The 22,034-nt window shown below is 51.2% G+C and overlaps 6 protein-coding genes across 6 annotated transcripts in view; 4 read left to right on the top strand and 2 right to left on the bottom strand.

Annotated features, from left to right (window-relative positions):
• Positions 1–2,068, top strand: part of ETH_00006085 (uncharacterized protein) — a gene marked incomplete at both ends in the record, with an annotated part of 2,261 nt that extends 193 nt beyond the window's left edge. Inside the window, 5 exons of the mRNA XM_013376152.1 lie at positions 71–352; positions 782–851; positions 1,095–1,614; positions 1,824–1,896; positions 2,023–2,068. Of these exons, the coding sequence (XP_013231606.1) occupies positions 71–352; positions 782–851; positions 1,095–1,614; positions 1,824–1,896; positions 2,023–2,068 (991 nt within the window). The remainder of the gene's footprint in view (positions 1–70; positions 353–781; positions 852–1,094; positions 1,615–1,823; positions 1,897–2,022) is intronic.
• Positions 2,069–3,471: 1,403 nt separating this feature from the next.
• Positions 3,472–7,924, top strand: ETH_00006090 (ATP-dependent DNA helicase, putative; the record flags this gene model as incomplete). The annotated part of the gene is made up of 7 exons (XM_013376153.1): positions 3,472–4,159; positions 4,353–4,447; positions 4,677–5,083; positions 5,306–5,446; positions 5,745–5,928; positions 6,563–6,662; positions 6,978–7,924. The coding sequence occupies 7 exons, from the start codon at positions 3,472–3,474 to the stop codon at positions 7,922–7,924; spliced, it is 2,562 nt and encodes an 853-aa protein (XP_013231607.1).
• Positions 7,925–8,891: 967 nt separating this feature from the next.
• ETH_00006095 (uncharacterized protein) lies at positions 8,892–9,446 on the bottom strand (the record flags this gene model as incomplete). Its single annotated transcript, XM_013376154.1, has 1 exon — positions 8,892–9,446. The coding sequence occupies one exon, from the start codon at positions 9,444–9,446 to the stop codon at positions 8,892–8,894; it is 555 nt and encodes a 184-aa protein (XP_013231608.1).
• Positions 9,447–10,993: 1,547 nt separating this feature from the next.
• On the bottom strand, positions 10,994–15,369 carry ETH_00006100 (dihydrolipoamide branched chain transacylase, E2 subunit, putative; the record flags this gene model as incomplete). The annotated part of the gene is made up of 12 exons (XM_013376155.1): positions 10,994–11,045; positions 11,233–11,437; positions 11,618–11,693; positions 11,812–11,946; positions 12,071–12,283; positions 12,511–12,630; positions 13,157–13,297; positions 13,630–13,782; positions 13,997–14,086; positions 14,369–14,427; positions 14,594–14,660; positions 15,220–15,369. 12 exons carry the CDS (start codon positions 15,367–15,369, stop codon positions 10,994–10,996), a joined length of 1,461 nt encoding a protein of 486 aa, XP_013231609.1.
• A 2,914-nt stretch (positions 15,370–18,283) lies between these two features.
• Positions 18,284–19,576, top strand: ETH_00006105 (uncharacterized protein; the record flags this gene model as incomplete). Its single annotated transcript, XM_013376156.1, has 1 exon — positions 18,284–19,576. One exon carries the CDS (start codon positions 18,284–18,286, stop codon positions 19,574–19,576), a length of 1,293 nt encoding a protein of 430 aa, XP_013231610.1.
• Positions 19,577–21,385: 1,809 nt separating this feature from the next.
• ETH_00006110 (uncharacterized protein) overlaps positions 21,386–22,034 on the top strand; it is a gene marked incomplete at both ends in the record, with an annotated part of 1,510 nt that continues 861 nt past the window's right edge. The window contains one exon of the mRNA XM_013376157.1: positions 21,386–21,955. Within this exon, the coding sequence (XP_013231611.1) occupies positions 21,386–21,955 (570 nt within the window). The remainder of the gene's footprint in view (positions 21,956–22,034) is intronic.

Here is a 22,034-nt window from a genome sequence, read left to right on the forward strand (position 1 = left end):
CTGCTCCTGCTGCTGCTCCTGCTCCTACTGCTACTGCTGCAGCAGCTGCTGCTGGTCTTGCTGCGTGCAGCACGTTCTTCGAAGCCCCGCGGCTGCGGCTGGATGGCATTTATATCAGCAAATGCGTTTACTTAAGAAGAGTGAGAGATGTGGGGAATATACACTTGGACGACAGACGCCGCAGGACGCTGCAGCAGCTGCAGCAGCAGCTGCAGCAGCAGCTGCGGCAGCCCACAGGGGCCCCCATAAGCCAGGAGCTCATTAATAACCTGGCAGCAAATTCGCCTGTCGTTGCCGTCACTTACTACAGATATTTGCGCTTCTTGCCCAACAACAGGGTCTTAGTGCTCAGGTTTGCTGCTGCTGCTGCTGCTGCTGCTGCTGCTGCGGCTCGCGGGGCCGTGGCTTCTGCTCCCACTGTTTCCCGGCGTCTGCTGCTTTGGCTGCTGTTGCTCTCCTGCCTCTATTTTGCTTCTGGAGGCTGCTGCAGCTGCTGCTGTTGCTGCTGCTGCTCGCTCTGCTGCTGCTGCTTGGCGCAAAGCACTTGCGAAGCGAGCAGCAGCAGCAGGTGCAGCAGCTGCAGTTTCTGCAGCTGCAGCAGCAGCTGCTTCGCACAGCGGGTTAAGCAGTTGCTGCAGTTTGGGGTGTACAGACAGACAGCTCTGTAACTTGGCGAGATCGGGAAAATGTGAAAGCTGAATAAAAAGAAAACAAAATAAAAACAAATTAATTAAAACAAATTTAATGGCATTTGAACTGTTCTTGGATTTGTTTGCTGCAGGTCTGAGGCTGAGAAGCAAGTTGCTGTTGCTGCACTCAAGTGCGTGGAGGCTCGCTTGGAGGGAAAGCCTGTGAGGGTTTAGGGTTTGTAGTTTAGGGTTTGTTGTTTAGGGTTTGGGGTTTAGTTTCGAGGGTTTATCATTTTAAAATTTAAACCCCTCATTTAGAGTTTATTTCCATTTCCGAAAAGACTTCAGTGCCGATGCCCCAGGGTTTGCTGCTGCTGGCTGCTGCAGCAGCAGAGGACAGCCAGCTGCAGCCCTCAAAACTTACCGAAAAAGCTGCCGCCGCTGCTGCTGCTGCTGCTGCTGCAGGACAGCTGCAAAGCTGCGCTGGCCCCCAGCAGGGCCCCCGCTCTCCAAGGGGCCCCCCTGCCAGACCAAGTGGTTTTGGGACTTTTTGATTTTGACACTTCGAGCAAAACTGTTACTTTGGAGTACCCGGGGCGGAGCCCCGCAGCAGCAGCAGCTGCTGCTGACGGTGCAGCAGCAGCAGCAACAGCAGCAGCAGCAGGAAACCCGCAGCAGCGCGGGGGCAGGAGCCGCAGGGAAGCTGCTGCTGGAGCAGTTGTGGGGCCCCACGAAGACAGCCGGGGGCCCCCAAATCCAAGACCAAACAGAGAAGCGTCCAGAGGGGGGCCCCCCAGCTCTTGGGGGGCCCCCAGCAACTTGGGAGCCCCCAACACTAGAGGGGCCCCTAACAACTTGGGGGCCCCCAACAGCTTGGGGGCCCCCAGCAGCTTGGGGGCCCCCCGAGCTGCCCCTGTACATACAGCAGTGCTGCAGTTGGCCCACGTGAAGGGGGGGTGGTGGAACTCCAAGCTCAAGTGGATAAGTGAGCTGCAAACCCTAAACCCTAAACCCTAAACCCTAATCCCTGGAGTCTACGGAGTCTGCATTCCGGGGGGAATGGCCCGAGCCAGAAATGGGAAAGCGCAAAAGACAAATGAAAGTTCTTAAGAGACATCAGTTGGGGGTAAAGTGGCTTAGAGCTTGATTTAGGGTTTAGGGTTTAGGGTTTAGGAAGTGGGGGTTTTCGCGCAGGCTTGTCGGTCACTTCCAACACGCATTACGGACCAGACGAATCTTTTATTGATGTTGAAAACGAGAACTTCAGGTGACCTCGCCGGCAAACCCTAAACCCTAAACCCTAACTCCAAACCCTAAACCCTAAACCCTAGAAACCCTCTGGCCCAAGACTCTGAACTGCTCCTTTCATTTTCCTTTTGCGTTTTGTTTTCAGGCCATTTCTCTTCCACCGCGTCATTTCCTTCCAAGATTATTTCTAGGGTTTGCGAGGGTTTAGGGTTTGCGAGCAGCGGCGGTCTAGGGTTTAGGTTTGGTGCAAAACCGCAAACCCGAGGGGTCACAGAGTAAAAGGGGCCCCTCTTGTGCTGCTGCTGCTGCTGCTGCTTTGCTGCCCCGCAGCAGCAGCGCGGCAAAGGCTGTGGCCGAGGCCTCGAATTTCAGGACCTCAACACCTCAGGGTTTTTTGCTCAGGGCAACTACGAATGCAGTTTTTTTCAGGGTTTAGGGTTTAGGGTTTAGGGTTTAGGGTTTGGGGCACTTCACGAGAGGTGCTTCTCAGGTTTCTTGCTCGCTTAAATAGAAGACTGGAAATCTCTGCTCTGGTAATGCACGGAGTGTAAGAACTAGAGTTTAAGATTCGAAGTTTTGCGTAATATATCTTGAAAACAGAGCTAGAGAATGCCTCCTATGTGTACGTACACTCCAAATCGAACCGTTTTGTAGCATTTCAAATGGACTTCGCGCATTCACCTTTCGATTTTGCAAAATCTGAATTCCATTTGAGGATTTTTGCTGGCTGTGCAGCTCTGCCGGAGCTTTTGAGTGACTGCCAGATTAATATTGCTTTTTAAAAATTTAATTATTCGCAGATGTTCTTTTATTTTGAATTGATTACCTCTACTCCGGTGAGCCAGAGGGGTTTCTTTTGGCTGCAGCAGTTGCAGCAGCAAAGCGGTCAAACTTCGTGCGCGGGAGCGAAGGCCATTAAAGAATCTTTCAGCAGCAGTTTTAATAGTTAAAGAAATTGGATTGCAAAAGGCTTTTCTCAGATTCGAGGGATTTGTCACTGGTTTCAGCCGCTGAGGCCCTGCTGCAGGTTTTGCAAAAGGTGAATGTACGGAGGTCACCGCCTCGCACAACGAAACGCATATAAAAAAGGAAAGACAGCGACTTAAAAGTCAAAAATATGAATTAAGAATTGAAAAGCATTTTACAAGTTATCAAAATGGTTTGAAAAATTGCAAAAAGACATATTAATCGTGAACAGCAGAAAGTCCAGCAGACGGCCCCCTCACCTTCTGCTGATCTGGGGCCCCAGCAGCAAGTGAAGAACCCCCCAACCCGCGGCCTCCTTCTGCGTTTTTGTCTTCAAAATGGGACCAAATGAATTTAATTTGACGAAATAAAACATTTAATTGCTTTTGATGCACAAAAAACGGACTCAAACGCACAACAACCCCATGCATTCCCGCGCTGCTAACACCCCCGGGGCCCGCTGAAGCCCAGAGCCGCAAAGCCCCCGCGGCTTCTTTCCTTAATGAGGGGCCTTTTTGGTTTCCTGGCTTATCTTGGCTGAGGAGAGGCTCCAGGCGGGCCCAGGGCTGCTTCGCTGCAGTAGCAGCAGCAGCAGCAGCGGCAGGAACTGCAGCAACTGCAGCAGCAAATGCAAGCCGAGTCTGAAGCCCCCACGGCCTCTGCAGGGCCCCCCCCGCTGAAGAAGCACAAAGCCGCAGGGGCCACCAAGCTGCAGCAGCCTTTCAAAGCAACGTGGGTCTCCCCTAAAGGCAGCAGCAGCAGCAGCAGCAGCAGCAATGGCAGCAGCAGCAGCAGCAGCAGCAAAGGCCTACTTCTCAAGGCCAAAAGCCCCTTTGCCCCTGCATCTTCGCTGAAGTCTTTAAGCCCAAATGCAGGGGAAAGCCACCGGAGGTCTTTCGGGCCTCCTGCTGCAGCTGCGGAAGAAGCAGAAGAACATGCAGCAGCAGCAGAAGCAGCAGCAGCAGCAACAGCTGCTCCCGCTGCGACAATGGCGGCAGCAGCAGCAACAGCTGCAGCAGCGATAGCAGCAGCAGCCGCCACTGCGCCCAAGACAGCAGCAAACGCTGTTGCTGCTGCTGCTGGATCTGTGCCCCCCGAAGCAGCCGCAGCACCAGCAGCAGCCACCACCGCAGCGCCAGCAGCAGCAGCAGCAGCAGCAGGGGATGTAATAGATGTGGACGAAGACGAGCTGCCGCTGTGTCCTTTACGCAAAACCCTAAAAAGGGTTTGGGGGTTTTCAGAGTTTCGAAAAGGACAAGAGGAAGCTGTGAGGGCTGTGCTGCAGGGCAAAGACGCGCTAGTCATCATGCCCACAGGTGCCTAGGGTTTAGGGTTTAGGGTTTAGGGTTTAGGGTTTCGGGTTTCGGGATTAGTTGTGCGCTGGAGGCCGTCGGCGCACTGAACAGTTTGAAACGCCGGGCGCCAAGCAGCGCGAACCCGCTAACCCTAAACCCTAAAGCCTTAAACCCTAAACCCTAAACCCTAAACCCTAACTGTTTGCTGCTGCAGGCGGGGGCAAGTCGCTGACTTATACGCTGCCTGGGCTGCTGCTGGAGGGCGTTGTGCTTATTGTGTCTCCCCTCATTGCCCTCATAGAGGACCAGGTGCGCTCTAGGGTTTAGGGTTTAGGGTTTAGGGTTTAGGGTTTAGGGTTTAGGGTTTAGGGTTTGCTCCAAGTGTGGAGCTGGACCAATTCAAAGAAAGAGCATTAGATGAATAGAGAGACAGACACTGAAAGACGAGAAAAGAAAAAAGATATGCCATCGCTTACTGCTGCTTTGTTTGCTGCCACTGCTTTGCTTGCTGCTGCTGCTGCTGCTGCTGCTGCTGCAGCTGCGCCGCTTGCGTGCTCGAGGGCTTGCGGCGTTTTGTCTCAACTCGACGCTGACACCGAAGCAGCGGCAGGAAATCATAGGGCGCCTCCTCAACCCTCAGCAGCAGCAGCAGCAGCAGCAGCAGCAACAGCAGCACCAGCAGCAACAGCAGCAGCCGCAGGGGCCCATTAAGTTTTTGTTTGTGACGCCGGAGCAAATTGCCACCCCCTCTTTCCAAGGCGTGCTGCGGCAGATGGAGCAGCAGCGGCAGCAAGTCAAGGAGCAGAGAAAGCAGCAGCAGCAGCAGCAGCAGCAACAGCAACAGCAGCAGCAGCAGCACAAAGGAGGAGCAGGTGTGGCGCTTGTGGCTATTGACGAAGCGCATTGCATTTCCTCTTGGGGTCACGATTTCAGGGCCAGCTACAGGCAAGCCTCGGCTGCTGCTGCTGCTGTAGCTGCTGCTGCTGCAGCTGTTGCTGCAGCTGTTGCTGCAGTTGCTGCTGCTGCATAGCTGCTGTTGCTGCTGCAGCTGTTGCTGCTGCAGTAGTTGCTGTCGCCTAGCTGCTGCTGCCTAGCTGCTGCTGCCCACTCCACCGCCACCCCCACCGCCAGCACTGCTGCTGCTGCTGCTGCTGCTGCTGGGTGCAGGCGTTTGGGTTTGCTGCGGAGTTTGCTGCCGGAGACGCCGCTGCTGGCGTGCACTGCAACAGCAACAGCAGCAGTGCAGCAAGACATCTGCAGCAGCTTGAGGCTCCGGCAGCCAGTGCTGGTGCGGCTTTCTTTCAACAGGTTTGTGGCTTTTTCTTCTTTGATCTTTATTCGTTTATTTCTTTTATTCTTTATTTCCTTTATTCTTCTATTTCTTTTATTCTTTTATTGTTTTAATTTTGTTTTTTTATTCCTTCATTCTTTTGTTCTTCATTTGTTTTGTTATTTCATTCTGCTCTGCAGCCGCCGCCTGCGAGATTGAAGAAACTTGTCTATTTTTTGCAATTCTTTCTTTAATAAATCCATTTCATCAAATAAAAATGAAAATTAAATCCATTTTATTAAATAAAAGAATAAATACTTTATTTTAATGCTCTAGGCCGAACATTTATTACGAAGTTCGACTGAAGATGCCGGAGACGGAGGACGAGGAGGCGCTGGGGTGTACAGACAGGGAGCAGGAAACGGAGTTTGCTGCAGCAGATTTGGCAAAAGAAATAAAAAGAAATCATTTCAATGATTTAGGAATTGTTTATTGCTTAAAGAAGACTGACTGCGAGACTGTAAGGCCCCTTGGCAGGGCAATCGTGCAAAAAAAGCTTGAAAGAAAAATTCAACTTTGCAAATCTTTTGCGTGCGCTCTATTTCCTGCTTCTTTCTTCTTTCCTTCTGCATTCTACATCTCCGTGTTTTATCTTTGTTTTGTTTATCTCCTTTTCATTTTGTTTTCGGTTTTTAATTCTTTTTTTCTTGAAAAATCCTCTTTTGAGTCCATTGGTCCGTCAGTTTCTGCATTTGGCTTTCCTCCAAAGTGCATTATTTTGAGGTATATTGACAGCTGCTGGTGCGAGTAAACTTTAAAACTCCAAAATGAACTCTTGTGACTTCGTCACAATTAACTTGTCTCTCTCTCTCTGTCAGCTGCCTCTCCCGCCTTTGTCTTTGCCCTTCTCGCTGTGGCTCCTGCTGCTGCTGCTGAGGTTCTGCTGCTGCTGCTGGTGAGGCTGTGCTGCTGCTGCTGCTGCGCATAACTTTCCCGCTGCTGGTGTGTGAATCTGCGTGTCTGGACATACACTGTAGCCATGTTTAACGAGGCCAAAACCAAAAAAAGTAAAACAAATAAAACAAATAAAAGAAAACAAACAAACAAACAAACAAATAAATAATAAATAAACGGCAATGTGCTGCACTGCGCAGCTGGCGCTGCTGCTGAGCCGCGCAGGCGTTGCTGCTGCTGCTTACCACGCGGGCCTTTCTGAGAAGCTGCGGCAGCAAGTGCAGCGCCGCTGGTCCGAGGGTTTAGGGTTTAGGGTTTTGGTGGCCACAGTGGCTTTTGGCTTGGGAGTGGACAACCCCCACGTGCGCTTCGTGGTCCACTTTTCCCTGACAAAAACCATCGAAGGTGCCCAAACCCTAAACCCTAAACCCTAAACCCTAAACCCATTTGAAAGAAAAGCGAGAAAAAGAGGGAAAACGGAGGGAAAAAGAGGAAAATGGAATTCTTTTCAATTTAAATCCAAGTCCGCCACTTGGCAGCAAAAGAAAACTCTGAAAAGTCTCAAATTCCAAAATGCCAAAAACACAACTTCCCTGCGCTGCGGTGTACGTACAGCCTTCTACCAGGAGTCCGGCCGCGGCGGCCGCGACGGATTTGCTGCTCGCAGCATTTTATATTTTTCGCCCGCGGACTACCGGCTGCTGCAGTTCGTGCTGCAGCAGCAGCGGGAGCAGCATGTCGCAGCAGCAGCAGCAGCAGCAGCAGCAGCGGGCGCGCGGCAACCCAAAGACGTGCAGCAAGTCCAAAAAGCTGCAGCAGAGCAGCACGAAAAGCAAATCCAAAAACTTAAGGCTTGTTTGTCTTACTGCCGCCTCGCGGGCTGCCGCAGGCGCTATTTGCTGCAGCAGTTCGGCGAAGAGTACACCCCTGCTGCTGCTGCTGCTGCGGGGGCCCCCCCCACTGCAGCAGCAGCAGGAGCAAGCGCTGCTGCTGCTGCGGCTCGCTGCTGCGACAACTGCAGCGACCCAGCAGCAGCTCGCCGCCGCGCGCTGCTGCTCAGCAAGCTGGAGGGGTCTGCTGCTGCTGCATCAACAGCAGCAAGAAAAACTTTCTGGAGAGATGCAGCAGACAGCAGATTGGCTCCCTTAGAAATTGAGAAGCAAGAAGTGCCTGACGGGGGCCGCCGGGGGCGGGGCCGCGTGGTCTACAAGAACCCAGCAGCAGCAGCAGCAGCAGCAGCAGCAGCGCCGCAGCGGCAAGCGATCCCCGAAAGCATTCGCAAGAAAGGCTTGGCAGCTGTTATGAAAGAGCTCGAGAAACGGGAGCAGCAGCAAGAAAGCAGCAGCAACAGCAGCAGCAGCAAGAAGCACCACGCACTCTTTGCGGAGTTCCGGTCCGCCGCAAAATTGTCCGCAGCGCCGTCGCCGCCAGCAGCAGCAAAGCCTGCAGCAGCAGCAGCAGCTGCTGCTGCAGCAAGACCAGCAGCTGCTGCAGCAAGACCTCTGAAGACTCTGGGCCTCTGCCGGCCCATCGGGCTGCAGCGGACTCGCCCCTCGCCGTAGCACTGCAGCAGGAACTCCCTATATTATTGCTCTCTTTGCTGCTGTTGCTGCTGTTGCTGCTGCTGCTGCTGCTGCTGCTGCAGAGGCGGCTGCACCCTGCGCAGTGTCGATACACTCGAGCAGCTGCACGTGCATGCGCCGTTTGCTTCTGTTTTTCTCCCTTTTCACTTTTATCACTTCTAATTATTCCCTAAATATGTTTTATTTCGCAAATAATGCAAAAAGCAAACCAAAAGAAACCCAAAAGTCCCCAAAGTTGGGCCAAAAGGTCACTAACTGCTGCGACTTTCTGGCACCTCCAAACCCCCGGGGCCCCTGGGCACTACTGGGGGCCCCCAAAGACACCCAAAAGCCCCAAATGCAAACCCGCTGGGTTTCCACGCACAATAAAAAGGGCCTTGGGGCCCCCAGGGGCCCCAAGGGGGGTGCCCCACGGCTCCCAAGGGGGCCCCCAGGGGGGCCCCTAGGGGCCCCCCTAGACACGAATCAAGACCCCTCTGGAGCTTCCCTTGGGCCCCCACTGTAAAGGCCCTAGTGCCCCTCAGGGGCAACCCAGGGGTCCCCCAGGGGCCTCTCAAGGGGCCCCTCTGGGGCCCCATTAGGGGGGCTTTGTATTTACATTCCTTAAGAAAAAGAAGTCTGCTGCGCCCTCGGCGGCAAGCCGGGGTGTCTGTCCACCTGCGAACGGGAGCTGTTGAAATAGTTGGGAGATTTTGGAGGAGTTTTTTTCATTTGAAAAGTTTTAAAAAAATAGAAAGGCTTTCTGCAGAAGAGCTGCTTTAAAGAAGTCCATTTGGCTGCGGCGATGAGGTGTACGTACAGCTGGGGTGTGCGCGCAGCTGAGGTGTACGCGCAGCTGGGGTGTACGTCCAGCTGGGGTGTACGTGCAGGTCCGACGTGCACTTCTGCATTTTGCAATTTGGAGTCTTCAGAAGATTTTAAAAACACGAATGAGCAGCAGAAGTTGTCAAAAAGGCGACTGTCTCGACGCAATTTGCTTCAGAGGTGGAAATGGATCTTCTTTCAACAAAGAAGGAGAAACGCATGCAACAATCAGAACCACCAAGGCCCTCCGGAACCACGAGGGTTTGTCTGTGTACTGAAACTCCGGCAGCAGCTGCCCCAAGTCCCCTGGGGGCCCCCTGCGGCTGCTGCGGCTGGGGCCCCTCTGGGGCAGCACGGCCACGGGGCTCGCCAGGGGGGCCCTCCGCGGCGACCTCGCTGCTGTTGCTGCTGCTGCTGCTGCTGGCGCGGCTTCGTTTGCTGCCACAGAAGCCGCAGAGCTGCGCCTTCCAGGTGCAGCAGGAAGCCCCAAGGCTGCTGCTCCCGAGGGGCTTCGGGGAGAAGAGGGGCCGGGCGCTCTTCGGGGGGCCTCAACTAGTGTTGGGCCCGTAGGAGCAGCAGCAACAGGCGCTGCTGCTGCTGCTGCTGCTGGCGCTGCTGCAGCAGCTCCGGCGGGTCTTGATGCAGCAAGCTGCACAGCGGGGGCCCCTGGGTACCCCCAAGGGACGACGCTCTCCATAGGGAAGGAGAAAAAGGAAAATGAAAAGATAAATGAAGTGTTTTGGATTCAAAGAAATGAAGTTTTTGGGAAATGAGAAAAAGGCCTTTGAGTGCAGCGTGGGAAAGGGGAAACTGCCAAGAGGCCAGCCCGAGCGCTGCGGCGCCGCGTGTGCACTTGTGGGAAGAACAAAAGAACTTTTTTTCAGAATAAATACCTTTTATAATTAAACAATAAAGTTAACTAAGTTCAAGAAAAGAAAATGAACGGGTACTTCGCGCGGGGGAGGCCCCAGCAGCCGAAGCGCCGCGAGGCCCCGTCGATAGCCACTGCCCAGGCCGCGGATTCGCAAGGGTTTCGCCGGTTATGTGGAATCTGCAAAGAAATTCGAGAAATGTAATTTAATTTGAAGAAATAAATTGATGTTTGAAGCTGGATCTGCAGCAACTTCTTTGCTTACGTCATTGCCAGACAGACAGCCGAGTAGCCAGCTGCTTGTCTGCTCCTGCTCGCTGCTTTCTGCTGCTGGCCGCCGCAACACCGGGGCTAAACGCTAGCGAGTTGGCTTAATTTCAATTATTTTATTTATTTGATTTAATTAATCCATAATTAATGCGTAAAAGAGGACCCGCGGCCACCCACCGCGGCCAGGGGCTGCGCTCTGCCTCCTTGCTGTGCAGGTGGATCGACGGGCTGGCGCGACACCGCTGCGAAAAAGGAAGGAAAACATAATTGTAGCTGCTGAGGATGCTAAGAAGATGCTAAACATCTCATAAAATAAAGTAAAATAAAGTTCGAGAGTTTAATTCGTTCATTATACGCGGTTCCCGCTGCCCAGAGAAAGTGGTGTGCCAGTAGGCCGCCACCAAGTGGTTGCGCCCGAGCTGACCTCGCGAGCGCACCCCTGGCTCTACTTACGGACATTCTAAATAAATAAAAGACAGTAAAACATATTTACAGATAAACATCCCGTGAATAGTACTCTATTTGCTGTCTGGTTGCGCCTAATACTCAGAAGTCCAGTCTTGCAAGAGCCGCGCGGCCTGTCCATAGACAGGGGGAGTGCTGCCTCCACTGCTCTTTAGCTTCTTTTTGCAAATAAATTAGAGATCTGAGCCTGGAGAAGGTTCATCCTTTAAGGATTAAAATATTGTAATGAATATCTGTTGAAAAAGATAGCTGATCGAGCCCTCGAGCCCAGGAAGTCGCAGATCTCTGGCTCAACGCCAGACGTTGTGTACAGCAGCAAGGAAAGGAAATAGATGAAGAACTTTTGCTTCGAAAGAGGAACAGCTGTTCACTTTAAATGAAAAGAAAGCCCCAGATTAGACCTATGCGAGTCCTTCGTGCGCAGCGCGAGACATTCCTCTTTCTTGAACACGAAATTCAGAACCTCCCGCGAGACGCACTCGATGTGTCTTTTGACGGAGGGAAAGAAAATTAAATGCACAATGGAAAAAGAAATTAAATGCAAAATGGAAAAGAAAGAAATTAAATGCAAAATGGAAAAGAAAGAAATTAAATGCAAAAATGGAAAGAATACATCTCCGGCACTCAGCGCTCTTGAACTACCTCAGATGCACCAGCATCAGCGCCGGGTTTTCCAGCAGGTTCTTGATGCTGAAAAAGAAGACCAAAACAACAAAAAGAAAACAAAGGCGTTTACACTACAAATAATGCACTGCATGCAGGCAAAACAACGAACATAAACGCTAAATCGAGCCCCCTACGGGCAGCAGCAGCAGCATCTGCAGCAGCAGCAGCAGCAGCGGCAGCAGCAGCAGCAGCAGCGGCTGCAGCAGCAGACCTTTTGCTGAATCTCGTGATAGTTGCGCCGTCGCAGTGCCTGTGGTCCGCGGAGAAGCTGCAGTTGACAATGTCGCGGGCCTCCAGAGTTGTGTTCTTCTTTCCGTCGGAGTCCTCGGAGTCAACGAAGCGCGGCAGCTGCTGCACGCGGCCAACGCCCACTATCACTGCCTGGCCGTCGAACAGCAGCGGGTGGATGTAAGTGCCTAAACAAAACGAAAACCAGTTTTGTCTTTCCAGTTCGGTTCGGGGGCGCATGCAGCAGCCGCTAGTGCCAAACAAGCAAGTCTGAACCTCCCTGGCCGCGCTGCCGGAAACCCAAAACCCTAAACCCTAAACCCTAAACCCTGAGGGAAGCTGCTGCAGGCCTAAACCCCTCCAGGTACCTGATATCACTCCAACGTTCGACAGGGCAATTGTGCCGCCAGTGAGGTCTGCGGGGGAAAGCCGGTTAGCCTTTGCCTGCGGAACGCCCCGAGCGCATGCAGGTCTGGCTTTGAAACTTGGCATTTCTCTGAAGATTTAGAATTAAAATACTCTAAAAAGGGAGTTTACGGGTTTTAATTTAGAGACAGCTCACTAGGCCCTGCAGGCGGACTAGTTCGCGCTGGATTTCCACCAAAGTCAGGTCTTGCACGTTTTTCACGCATGGAACCACCAGGCCGCCCGGCGAGTCAATTGCGACACTGACATTGTGAGATCCGAACTCCGTGTACTGCGAAATAAATCACATTTTATTTTGTTTGTTTTATTTTATAAGTTTTATGATGCAAAATGCTGTAGTGTCCACACGAAGCTAAGCAGCAGCTGCAACAGGACAATGCTGCGGGCAGTCTCACCGAGTTTTGCGTTTCTGTGTTGAACTTCGAGTTGACAATTGGGTATTCATTGATGGCCAGGCTTATGGCTTTGATCAAAAAGGCAGTCAGAGAAATTCGGATGTTCTGAGAGGCCAGCTCTTTGTTCAGCGCGTGGCGCAGCTCAGTCAAACGCGTTATATCATATTCGTCGCCAATATTCATGTGCGGCACTTTCAGAGAATCCGTCATAGACTGCAACAAGCAGCAGCAGCAACAGCAGCAGCAGCAGCAGCAAACACATTTGCTGCTGCTGCTTGAGGCAGCAAAGCTGAACGCCCACTCCCTCTGCACTGTTCCCAGCGACCACAACATGAAGCTGGCGCGAAACTCTGCACCGAAAATGCAATTCTTTTAAAAAATGGCTGAATAAAATGAAAAAGAACAAAAGAAACTCAAATAAAATTAAATAAAAACCCCACCTTCACCATTGCCTTCGAAAAGCCCTGCAAAACCACTTCGCGGTTTTCGCGGCTCTGCCGCGGAGCCGGAGGGCTCTGGGCTGCGCCGGAGTTGTCTTCGCCTGCGCTGCTCTGGGGCTCCTGAGGGGTGCAGCACAAAGAAAAGAGGCATTTAACTGGATTCTCTGCGACTATCCAGTCTCTGAGTCTCAGGAAATATGTTTTAAGAAGTGCAAACTGAATTAAAACAATTAAAACGATACAGCTTGCGCACAGAGGCTCCAGAGGAAAGGCTATTTCACGAAATATACTTTGAGCTGCTCGTGTATACCTTGAAACTGAATTAAACGGCCTCCTTGAGAGATAATTCCCGAAAATATACTCTAAAGATGTGCAACTTGAAACAAAACGAAACAGCTTACGTACAATATTATTCAAGACAATGTACTCTAAGGATGTGCAACTTGAAATAAGGCAAGACAGCTTGCGTGTAGAGGCTCGAGGGAAAAGACGATTTCAGAAAGTGCACTCTAAAGAGTGTACTTTCTGAAAATTTGTCATGTGCAATTTGAAACAAAACAATACAACTTGTGCAGATGATTGGTTCAGGAAATATGTTCTAAAAGTATGCAACTTGAAATGAATTAAAGGACAACGGGCTGCGTACAGAGGCTCCAGAGGAAAGATAATTCAGCACGTCTTCCTTCGTGATTGCTCCTCGGGCTCCAGTTCCTTTCACAGAGTCCAAATTAACTCCTTTTTCTTTTGCAAAACGGCGGACTGCGGGAGAGGCAAGAGGCTCTGCGCCCTAAGTAAAGAAATTGGAACAAAAGAGGAAGCAAGCCATAAAGAACAAGAGCGATCAACTCCAATTTCAAAGGCATATATGCTTTTAATTCAAAAGATAAACAAATAGTGCTGGAGGAGCAATTATGGCTGGTTTCATTGCCTCTTTTCTGAAGTGGAAATGCAAGAAAACATCAGAGTGCACACGAAGTAATCGAGTCTGAGGTTTCTGTCTGCGGCGAAGTCCTTTGATCTAGCAACTGAGGCAGTAAAAATATACTCATTGGTGAAAAAACAGTAAAAGAAATGTCTACATTTGATGCAGCAGCTGCAGCAGCAGCACAAACTGCTTACTCTGCTAGAGGAAGCAGGAGCTGAGGGCTGCTGGGGTTTGCTGGCTTCGCTCGGGGGAGGAGCAGCAGGTGAAGGCTGCTGGCTCTGAGTTTCTTCAACATCTGGGGAATCTATGTCAATTAAAGGGGCCCCTATCTTCACAGTATCGCCTTCCTGAAGAATTTAAACATTAAAAAGACAACATGTCGAAATTAAACGGCCCAATATGCCTTTCTGCGCCGCCTGTGGGCAAAATGGAATTCAGCTTTCACAAGCTGTAGCTTACGCAATTCAACTTCCTAAACATATGCTGCAGCAACCTGAACCAGTGCAGCTTTATTTGTCTTTTAAATTCTTTTGAAGTGCTTCAAGAAGCAAAGAAACTCACCTTGGCGTACAGTTTAACGATCTTTCCAGAATAACGACTTGTGATTTCAACTGCGGCTTTGTCCGACTGCACCTCGCAGACCTCCTCCATCTGCGTTTTAAAAGAAAAGTGGAAACATAAATCAGACAGCTTTAAAAGCTTGTTGGGAATCAAATACCAGAAGACAGACACAATTTTCTCCCTTATATTGCTTTTCCTTTGCTGCATCACTGCAGCCAGCAAGCAGGTCAGATAAGAAGCTGCTGTTTTGTATTTCGTTTTCTATTCAGGCATTGAGGCTGCGACAGAACCCGTGGAAATTAAAAGCAAAGTCCTTAAATATTTTGTCTCGCGAGTTAGAGGAATGGGACTTCGAGAAATCCCACTGCATACCTCCTCCACAGTGTCGCCCGTTTTCTTGTACCATTTCGTCAGCTCAACAGACGCAATACCTGAAGAATCACAACACAAATAAGAAACTCCGGCTTCAGTAGCACGCTAGACGCAAAGAAAAAGCATTGAATTGTATTTAAATTATCTTTTCACTCATTTACCCGCTCTAACTGTGCAGAAAGGCTGTTTAGCTGCTTCTGGGGGCTCTAACTTCCAGTGAATTACCTTCGCCAATGTCCGCGAGCTTGAAGCAAACAATGCCGTGGCGAGGATGTGACACAGTGAAAACGCCCTGCAGTGGCAGCAGCAAAGTCCCAGAGCAGTAGCAGCAGCTGAAACAGTAGTTCTGTTTGCGAAACAAACGGGCGAGAGCAGCACTTCACTGACGCATAAACACACACAGGCAGCTGCTGTCGCTGCTGCAGCAGCAAAAGTCGCAGAAGCAATATCAAATCGAAGAAACTGCCCTCATTCCCACTCAGGAGGTGCTGGTAAAAGCCTAGCGCTTGAAATGGAAAGGCACATTCTGTGGATTGCCAGACTTAGACGCATGCGCTGCAGGGTTTACGCCCGGAAAAGAAAGACACAACAAAACCAAACTTATTTGACCTCTTTTATTGCACGGAAACTTCTTTCTGGAAGGAAGTATACAGCTTTTTCCCGGTCTAGGAAGCAGCAGAAGCCTCGGGACTGCCGCAAAGGAAGCATGAGATGAAACCGTGGATCCCGCGGCGCGAAGCATCAGTCCACCAAAATGTGTTGAGCTCAGAGGCCACAGAAGCCTCTAAAAGTGGCTTCTGGCACTGTATTTGTGCCTTCTGCTGTGCTGCAGACTCCATTCCGTGGCTTACTCTGGTGCTGGGGGAGCTCCTGAGGCCCTCCTGGAGCAGACGGAGGGACACGGCGGCAGCTGGAGACAGCCATGTGCTGCATTTACCAATAGGTGAATGATAAGAAGCAGCTGCGGCCATCCGGCCTAGAGAACGAGCAGCGAACGCCATAGTCGGGGTGGTCTGAAGGCGACAGAAGATGGCGACGGCGACCGTGGAAGCTCCGAATCCACCTCTAGCACACCAGGAAAATCGTGTCTATATTACATAATTTGGGTAAAGGCGCGAACTATTTGCGCGAAACAAAGCTTTCGATGTTGGCGCTGTGGGGCTTCCTGCCACAGAAGACGCGACCGCCGTGGCGGCAGGCACATGGACGAATTCTCATTTCTTTCCCTCTCAAATGCATTTATTCAAATTTAAATGTCAGTTCAAAGGAAAATGCCCGTTGCTTTCAACTCAAACGAGAGGCTATTTCCAACTGTCTTTCGTGCACAGCCAGCTTGCTACTGTACGCCTGTATGACGCTGCGGACGTTCTGCTGGCAGCAAGTTTTGTTTCCGTAGAACTTATTCTCTTTGAAAAAGATCAAAATGTTAATACGAGACTTTTTGAGCCGCCCAGAATGGGACTTTGGGGAGCGGTTTGGGATTTCTTCCTTCCTTCCGAATTGCATCTAAGGGCCCCCTGTGAACTGCTGCAGTGCCAGTGGTTTTCTGGAAATTTGTTCTGCAGATACAACACTTCAATAAACAGATTTAGACAACTAACTTGCTTTATGTATTTTCGTCCTGCAGAGATGTGCAGATGTGTACGGTTGTTGCAATTCCTGCTGCTTTCCCGCTGCTCTTATGACCATAGTCTGGACGCACAAGTCCCACTTCTGAATATCCTGTTCCAGATATTTAAATCTGGTGCTGTTCTATTCCTGTAGATTCGTCTTTTGGTGACAGATGAGACCAAAGTGGTTTGCAGTTCGTGTTTTCGCAAGAAACAACAGTAAGAGTAGACCGTACTAGATTTGAACTGGCCAGCAAAGCAGAAGTTGTAAAAATAGCCAGGTCCAGGGCCTGCTCAGCGCACAACTGCAAAAACAATAACCCACAGAAAGAACTCCTGGCTTTTCTAGTGTTCTGCTTTGTTGCTTCACGGGGCTGGACAACAGAACACAGGGCAGCAAACTATGCAGTTGCTGATCAGCCTTTGGCCAGCTACTGTATGAGCTCCACAGGCTCAAAGGCTTGCTAAGTGCCAAATAAATTAGCTATTAAAGAAGTTTTGGGACTAAGGGGCAACTCAGATTCTCCTTCATTCTTCTTACCAAGCAGCCCACGGGGCGCAGCAGAGAGAGAACCGAGTGAAACTTGAGCCGACAGGAGGCAACAGGGGTTACACTTTGCTAATTGTTTTGTGTAATTTGCAGATTTGGATTTAAGTTCAGAAAAAGGACCACAGAATGTAATCGTATTCGCTATTTTCCATGCAAACCAAACGCACAGCCTACCCCTGCAGTGAATATCGACATGCAAGTAATATTTGCAACAAAGATATTCTTTCGCATGCAGACATCCACACTTGACTGCTGATATTGCGTTGCTGCTAATGATATTAGTCTAGAGGCCAAATTTCTCTGGCTACTTCGCTTCCCCAGCCAAAATATATTCCAAAATTGCCCAAAATTGGCTGAGTTGGGAAGTATAGTTTTTAACCCCGGTGCAACCGATAATGAAACGCTTGAAAGTGCTTTCTGAGCTTTTTTAGGCGTGAAACTCCTCAGCATTTCACGAAAAGTTTGGAATTCGTAACTAGTAAAACATCGTCGATCCCTATTTACGCTCAAGTCTGTTGGGCTTCTGCAAAGCCATATACCTCGTTATTCAGCTTCTTGAATTTGCAGTTAAAATTGCTGAAATTTCACCAAGTTCGCGGGTTTATGACTAAATATCTCCGAATACAGTGTGGCAATGTGACCCCCCGATTGCAGTTTCTGGCGGCATTGCCTCGTGACATATGAATTCCCAAGAAGCTTTCATGCAGGATCTTGACAGTGTATGGAAATAAATCTCCAGGCACAATTTTTCAAGTACGAGAAGTTCTGTGAACAGAAAAAAGCAAGACAAACGGGCAGCCGTGTTCGCCGTGACAGTGCAGGAGCTTAATTCAGGCATATTTGGCAAAGACGAGCTGTGCCTTTTCATCTTTCTTCTTTAACTCTTATTTGTTTATCGTCAAGCATGTAGTACACAGCATAAGGTAATTGTTTCGAATTATTGCAGAGCAGTGAGCGGGAGGACCCAAACGCACATCCCCACAGCAGATCACAGACCGCGGCGTACTGGAATCTGCGCTTCATCCGAGGAAATGTGACAAAGAATTTGCACACAAAATCATAAATTGTTTGAAATGCTTCTTAAAAGAAAGAGAATTTCACCAGTCGCTGCATCGCTAGACGCAAGTGAACACCCCCAACCTCATTGGAGCGATGGAGCGGAGGCAAGAAAGAGACTCCAAAAGTGGCGAAAACGGGATTCGGCGGGGGAAAAAGTGCTGGGATATGAAGATGCAAAACAATTCAGATATTACTTCATATATTTGAATATATCTCTGTAGTTTTCAACGAAATACGGGAAGATTGTGTGGCTTCTGTTGAATGTTGAGGGGGATCGGTCCTTGCGGGCGTTCTTGGAAACTGAAGGAAACCCAGGCTGATGTTCATTTCTTAGAACTCGAATTGCTCCCCATTGTTTTCTAAAAGGAATAAATAATGTGTGGGAGAGTGTGGCTTGTTTGTTTGCAGTGCATGTAGGCCGAGAATCTAGGATTGCACGTATTACGTGGGTAGAAGAGGATGGTTGTTCTTCGGCAGTCAGTGCTGTGGTTTCAGAGCCTTCTCTGAGTTTCGCGTGCCCTCCTGCGGCACTTTGTGCATAAAAGTTGAATTCTTGTCTTTAGAAGTGCAGTTAGCGGCGTCTGCAGCGATCGGAGGCTTGCGCATCGGGCAGCGCTCACTGCCGCTGGGAAGCCGCGCGGATCCGCGCGGTAGAAGTCCATTTGCACGCAACTTGGGGGGTTTTGATGGTAGAAAATGGCGAAAGAAGGAGAACTGGAGCAGCAGTTGGGAGCCGTGGCTAGCGCAGCGCCTCCGGGGCCGCAGGAAACGGAGCCGGCGCAGGCGGAAGCCCCCGCGCAGCTGGAAAGCCGGCCCTTTTCGCAGCGCGAGCTGGAGCTGCCGCCTCTGGAGTACAAGAGAGAGCCCGCGGGGGCCTCTGGGGGCTTCAGCGTGGCGTCGGCGCTGCTGGGGAGCCTTTCGGCGGTGCTGCTGCTGCTGCTGGTGGACTCGTTCGTGCTGCCGCTGCACAGCTCCCTCAGCCTCGCCAAGAAGCCCTCCCTGGGCATTCTGCTGCCGCTGCCGGCCCCCACGGGGCCCCCCAGCGCCTTCGAGGGGGCCCTTTTGGCTGCAGCGCGGGAGCTCGAGGAGGCCTGGGCTGCAGCTTCTCCCGCAGTGCGCGAGGCCTTCGCCCGCCACTTCATGCCCCCCCCCTCCCAGCCCCCAGAGAGGGCCGGCGAGCCCATAGAGGTCTACAGGCGGCTCGTGCAGGCCATGCAGCAGGTGGAGGCCCCCCAGGAGGCCCCGCTGCTGCGGACCTACAAGTTGAATTTGCTGCTGCTGGAGGGCGTCTGCGGCGCTGCAGCGCAGCTGCTGCAGGGGCTGCGCCTCATGGAGCTGCTGCACCAAGAGACCGGAGTCCCGGTGTCTCTGCTCAACAAGAAGGCGAGTCTCAAGTTTCCCAGCTTCGACGAGCCGGCAGCAGCAGCAGCAGCAGCGGGAGACGCAGCAGCAGCAGCAGTCACCCTCAACGAGTTCCTCAGGGGCTTCGGGCTCGACGAAGACCTCCCCTCGAAGGCCAGAGTCCCCCAAAAGACCGCCAAGGCCCTCCAAGACCTCCTCAAGCTTCGCCTCATCTTCGACAGCAGCAGCAGCAGAGCCCACCACAGCTTCCGCCGCTTCCTCGCGGCCCTCGGGCTGGACTCCCCGCTGCACTTCCCCGAGCCCCCGCAGCAGCAGCAGCAGCAGCTGCAGCTGCAGCTGCTGTTCACGAAGGAGAAGTTCAACGTCGACGCGTTTGTGATGCATTCCAGAAAAGAAAAGTACTACAGAAGGGCCTCCGATCTTGTCTTCCAAGACCTCCTCTGGAGGCTCGCGGGAAACTGGAATGCAGAAAAAGTGGCGAAGTTCGCGGAAGAACAAGAGCCGGAGTTCAATTTTTTTCTCGAAAAAAATAAAAGTGACAAGGAACTCTTTTTGAAACTCGACTCCTGGGGGCCCCAGGGGCTACACCCCGAAGACGTCAACGCCCTCGTCAGGTACCTTCTTTGAAGACCTTTTGTTTTATTTTTCCTTCTTTTTCTTCTTCTTTTCTTTCTTTCTCTTTTCCTTTTATTTCTTTGTTTTGTCGGAGAGTGACTCGTTTGTTTGCCGAGACTTGTTCGGAAACAGAGATGAAGAATGTCCCGTTCGTACAGATGGGGACGGAGAGTGGCAAAAGCCGGTTTCTTTCTTTCTGCTCTTCAGTTCTTTTAAACTGATTCACTCTTCAGTTTATTTAAACTGATTTGTTCTTCAGTCTTTTTAAACTGATTCACTCTTCAGTTCATTTAAACTGATCTGCTCTGCAGTTCATTTGAGCGGATTTCGCCTCAGTCGCTGGTTCGCAGTGGTTCCCAGGTGTCTAGACACCTGACCGCATGCAGGAAGCGCTTTTCCACTTTGCACTTTGCCACTTTATGCAGTTTATTTTTGATCTCAAAAAGCCCTGGGAACCCATGGCCATTTCCTCTCAGCCATTTTGCGGGCTGGCCTTGAAGTTTAAAAGACAATTTGGCTCCCTTTTGCTGCAGTCCAACTCACACTGTACAGTGTCAAGACAGTTCTAGTTCGTGTTCTTGTTGGCTTCAATTAATAAAGCAATTCAGAATTCACAATTCTTTCCTTTCTGCAGCTTTCTTTGCCTGTTCAAAAAAGCTGCTGCTGCCTCTTCTAGACACTTTGCCTCGAAGTCCAATGGATTAATTCTCTTGGAATTGTTTTTTAACGTTTTTTGTCTTTGAAAGCTTATTGGTTTATTTCTGCCAAATAATTGCCAAATTGTTTGGCAATTATTGGGCAATTATTTGGCAATTATTTGGCGAAAATGCTTTCCTCAGAGCTTAACTCCGCACTCCTCAACTGAATTGGGTTTCTACTTCGAGTCTACTTTACAGGAAACTGGCTGGGACTGGAGGAAGTGAAGAGAAGCTTTTCCAGAAACACAAATATAAATAAATTGGGCCTATATTAAACACTTTAAATGTCGAGCATAGCCAAGCAGCGCTGCAGCTTGCACTGGCAGCCGCGGGTGGAGAATATGACCTGCATCGAACACCAGGGAGCCTTGAGTCTCGAGATTGGTTGCGAGCCTTTTAGCCAGTTTGAGTTGGGAATTGAAAATGCTAAAATTAAGTTTTTGAGTCTTTCGTGAGTAGAGGACACATCTTTCGAAGAGTCGGCTCGGGGGTCCCGAAGACGCGCCTCACGAAGGCAAATTACGAGCCGCCCTATTTCACGAGTAAACCCCCACAAATCACCAAAAAAGATGTTTCACTTGGGAAAAAATGATGTTATTTTGAAATGAACTCACACTGGCGCCTCGATAAGGCGCAGTCGCGCAGTGGCGCGTATCGAGGTGTTCGGGTGTACAGACGGGCGGCGCGCCATGCCCGGTGGTGGTAACCTGCGAGTCCTGGGGGCTCCAGGGACTTCCGTGGAGGCCAAATGGAGATAAACAAAAGTAAATTGTTGAACAATTCGTTTAAGCAAAGCAGTGGCCGAGAGAAGCAGCAGGGAGAAGCCGTGGCTGCACCCCAGTTCGCTCAGGAGGCGGTGATGCCCCGATTGGGAGCCAGTGCTCGACGCGAGCTGCGTCGCGGGCTGGAGGCTTTGCTGTGAAACCAATGTCTTTTATTCAGCATTACAATTTGAATTTATTTTTGGAAATTGCTTTTTAAAAGGCGGAGCTGCTGCGTGTGCGGCTGTTTGCAGAGTCCCGAAAACGGAGCCTCGAGGTAGCTGGTCAGAGAGGCACGCGCCCGATCTTCTCAGCGGTCAGCTCGCGTTTTGCAACAACTTAATTAAATTTGATGAGCGCAGATGGCTGCGAGCTTTCCCGTCGAGGCTGCAGCCACGGTAGATACACCCGGCGGTGAACCGGAGGTGTATCCGCTGTCCGCTGCCTCTGCTGATCCCGAGTCCCTGGATGAAGAGGTAGAGGCCCCCAAAGGGATTTCTTTAAGCGGAGATGTTTACAAACTCGCAGAAGATGACCTCAAGTCCCACCGGCGCCGGCGGTGGGGCCTCCGCTCGGTGGCCTTGAAGGGCTTTCTGGCTCTGGTGGTGTTGACCCTTCTAAGCTTCTCTATCGTGGACGTGAAGCCCCCCAAAGCAGCAGCAAAGTGGACCCCTCCAGCCCTTCCTCGTAGGTCCCCCGCCCCCCCCGCAGCAGCAGCAGCAGCAGCACCAGCCGCAGCAGCACCAGCACCAGGCGCAGCAGCACCAGCACCAGCACCAGCACCAGCACCAGCAGCACTAGCAGCAGCAGCAGCAGCAGGAGAAGAGTTTCCGCCGTTCCCGGACCCTGAGGGGTCCGTGGAGTACTACCAGGAGAGCTTTCTGTCTGCAGCCGACCAGCTGGAGGGCCTGTGGGAGAGGGCGTCTCCCGCAGTGCGGAGGGCCTTCGTGGAGCACTTCATGCCCCCGCGGGGGGCCCCCCTGGGGGCCCCCGCGGGGGGCCCCGCGGGGG

The sequence above is a fragment of the Eimeria tenella genome, genomic scaffold, assembly GCF_000499545.2.
Source record: "Eimeria tenella Houghton genomic scaffold, Eth_scaff32, whole genome shotgun sequence".
NCBI classification, from domain to species: Eukaryota; Apicomplexa; class Conoidasida; order Eucoccidiorida; family Eimeriidae; genus Eimeria; species Eimeria tenella.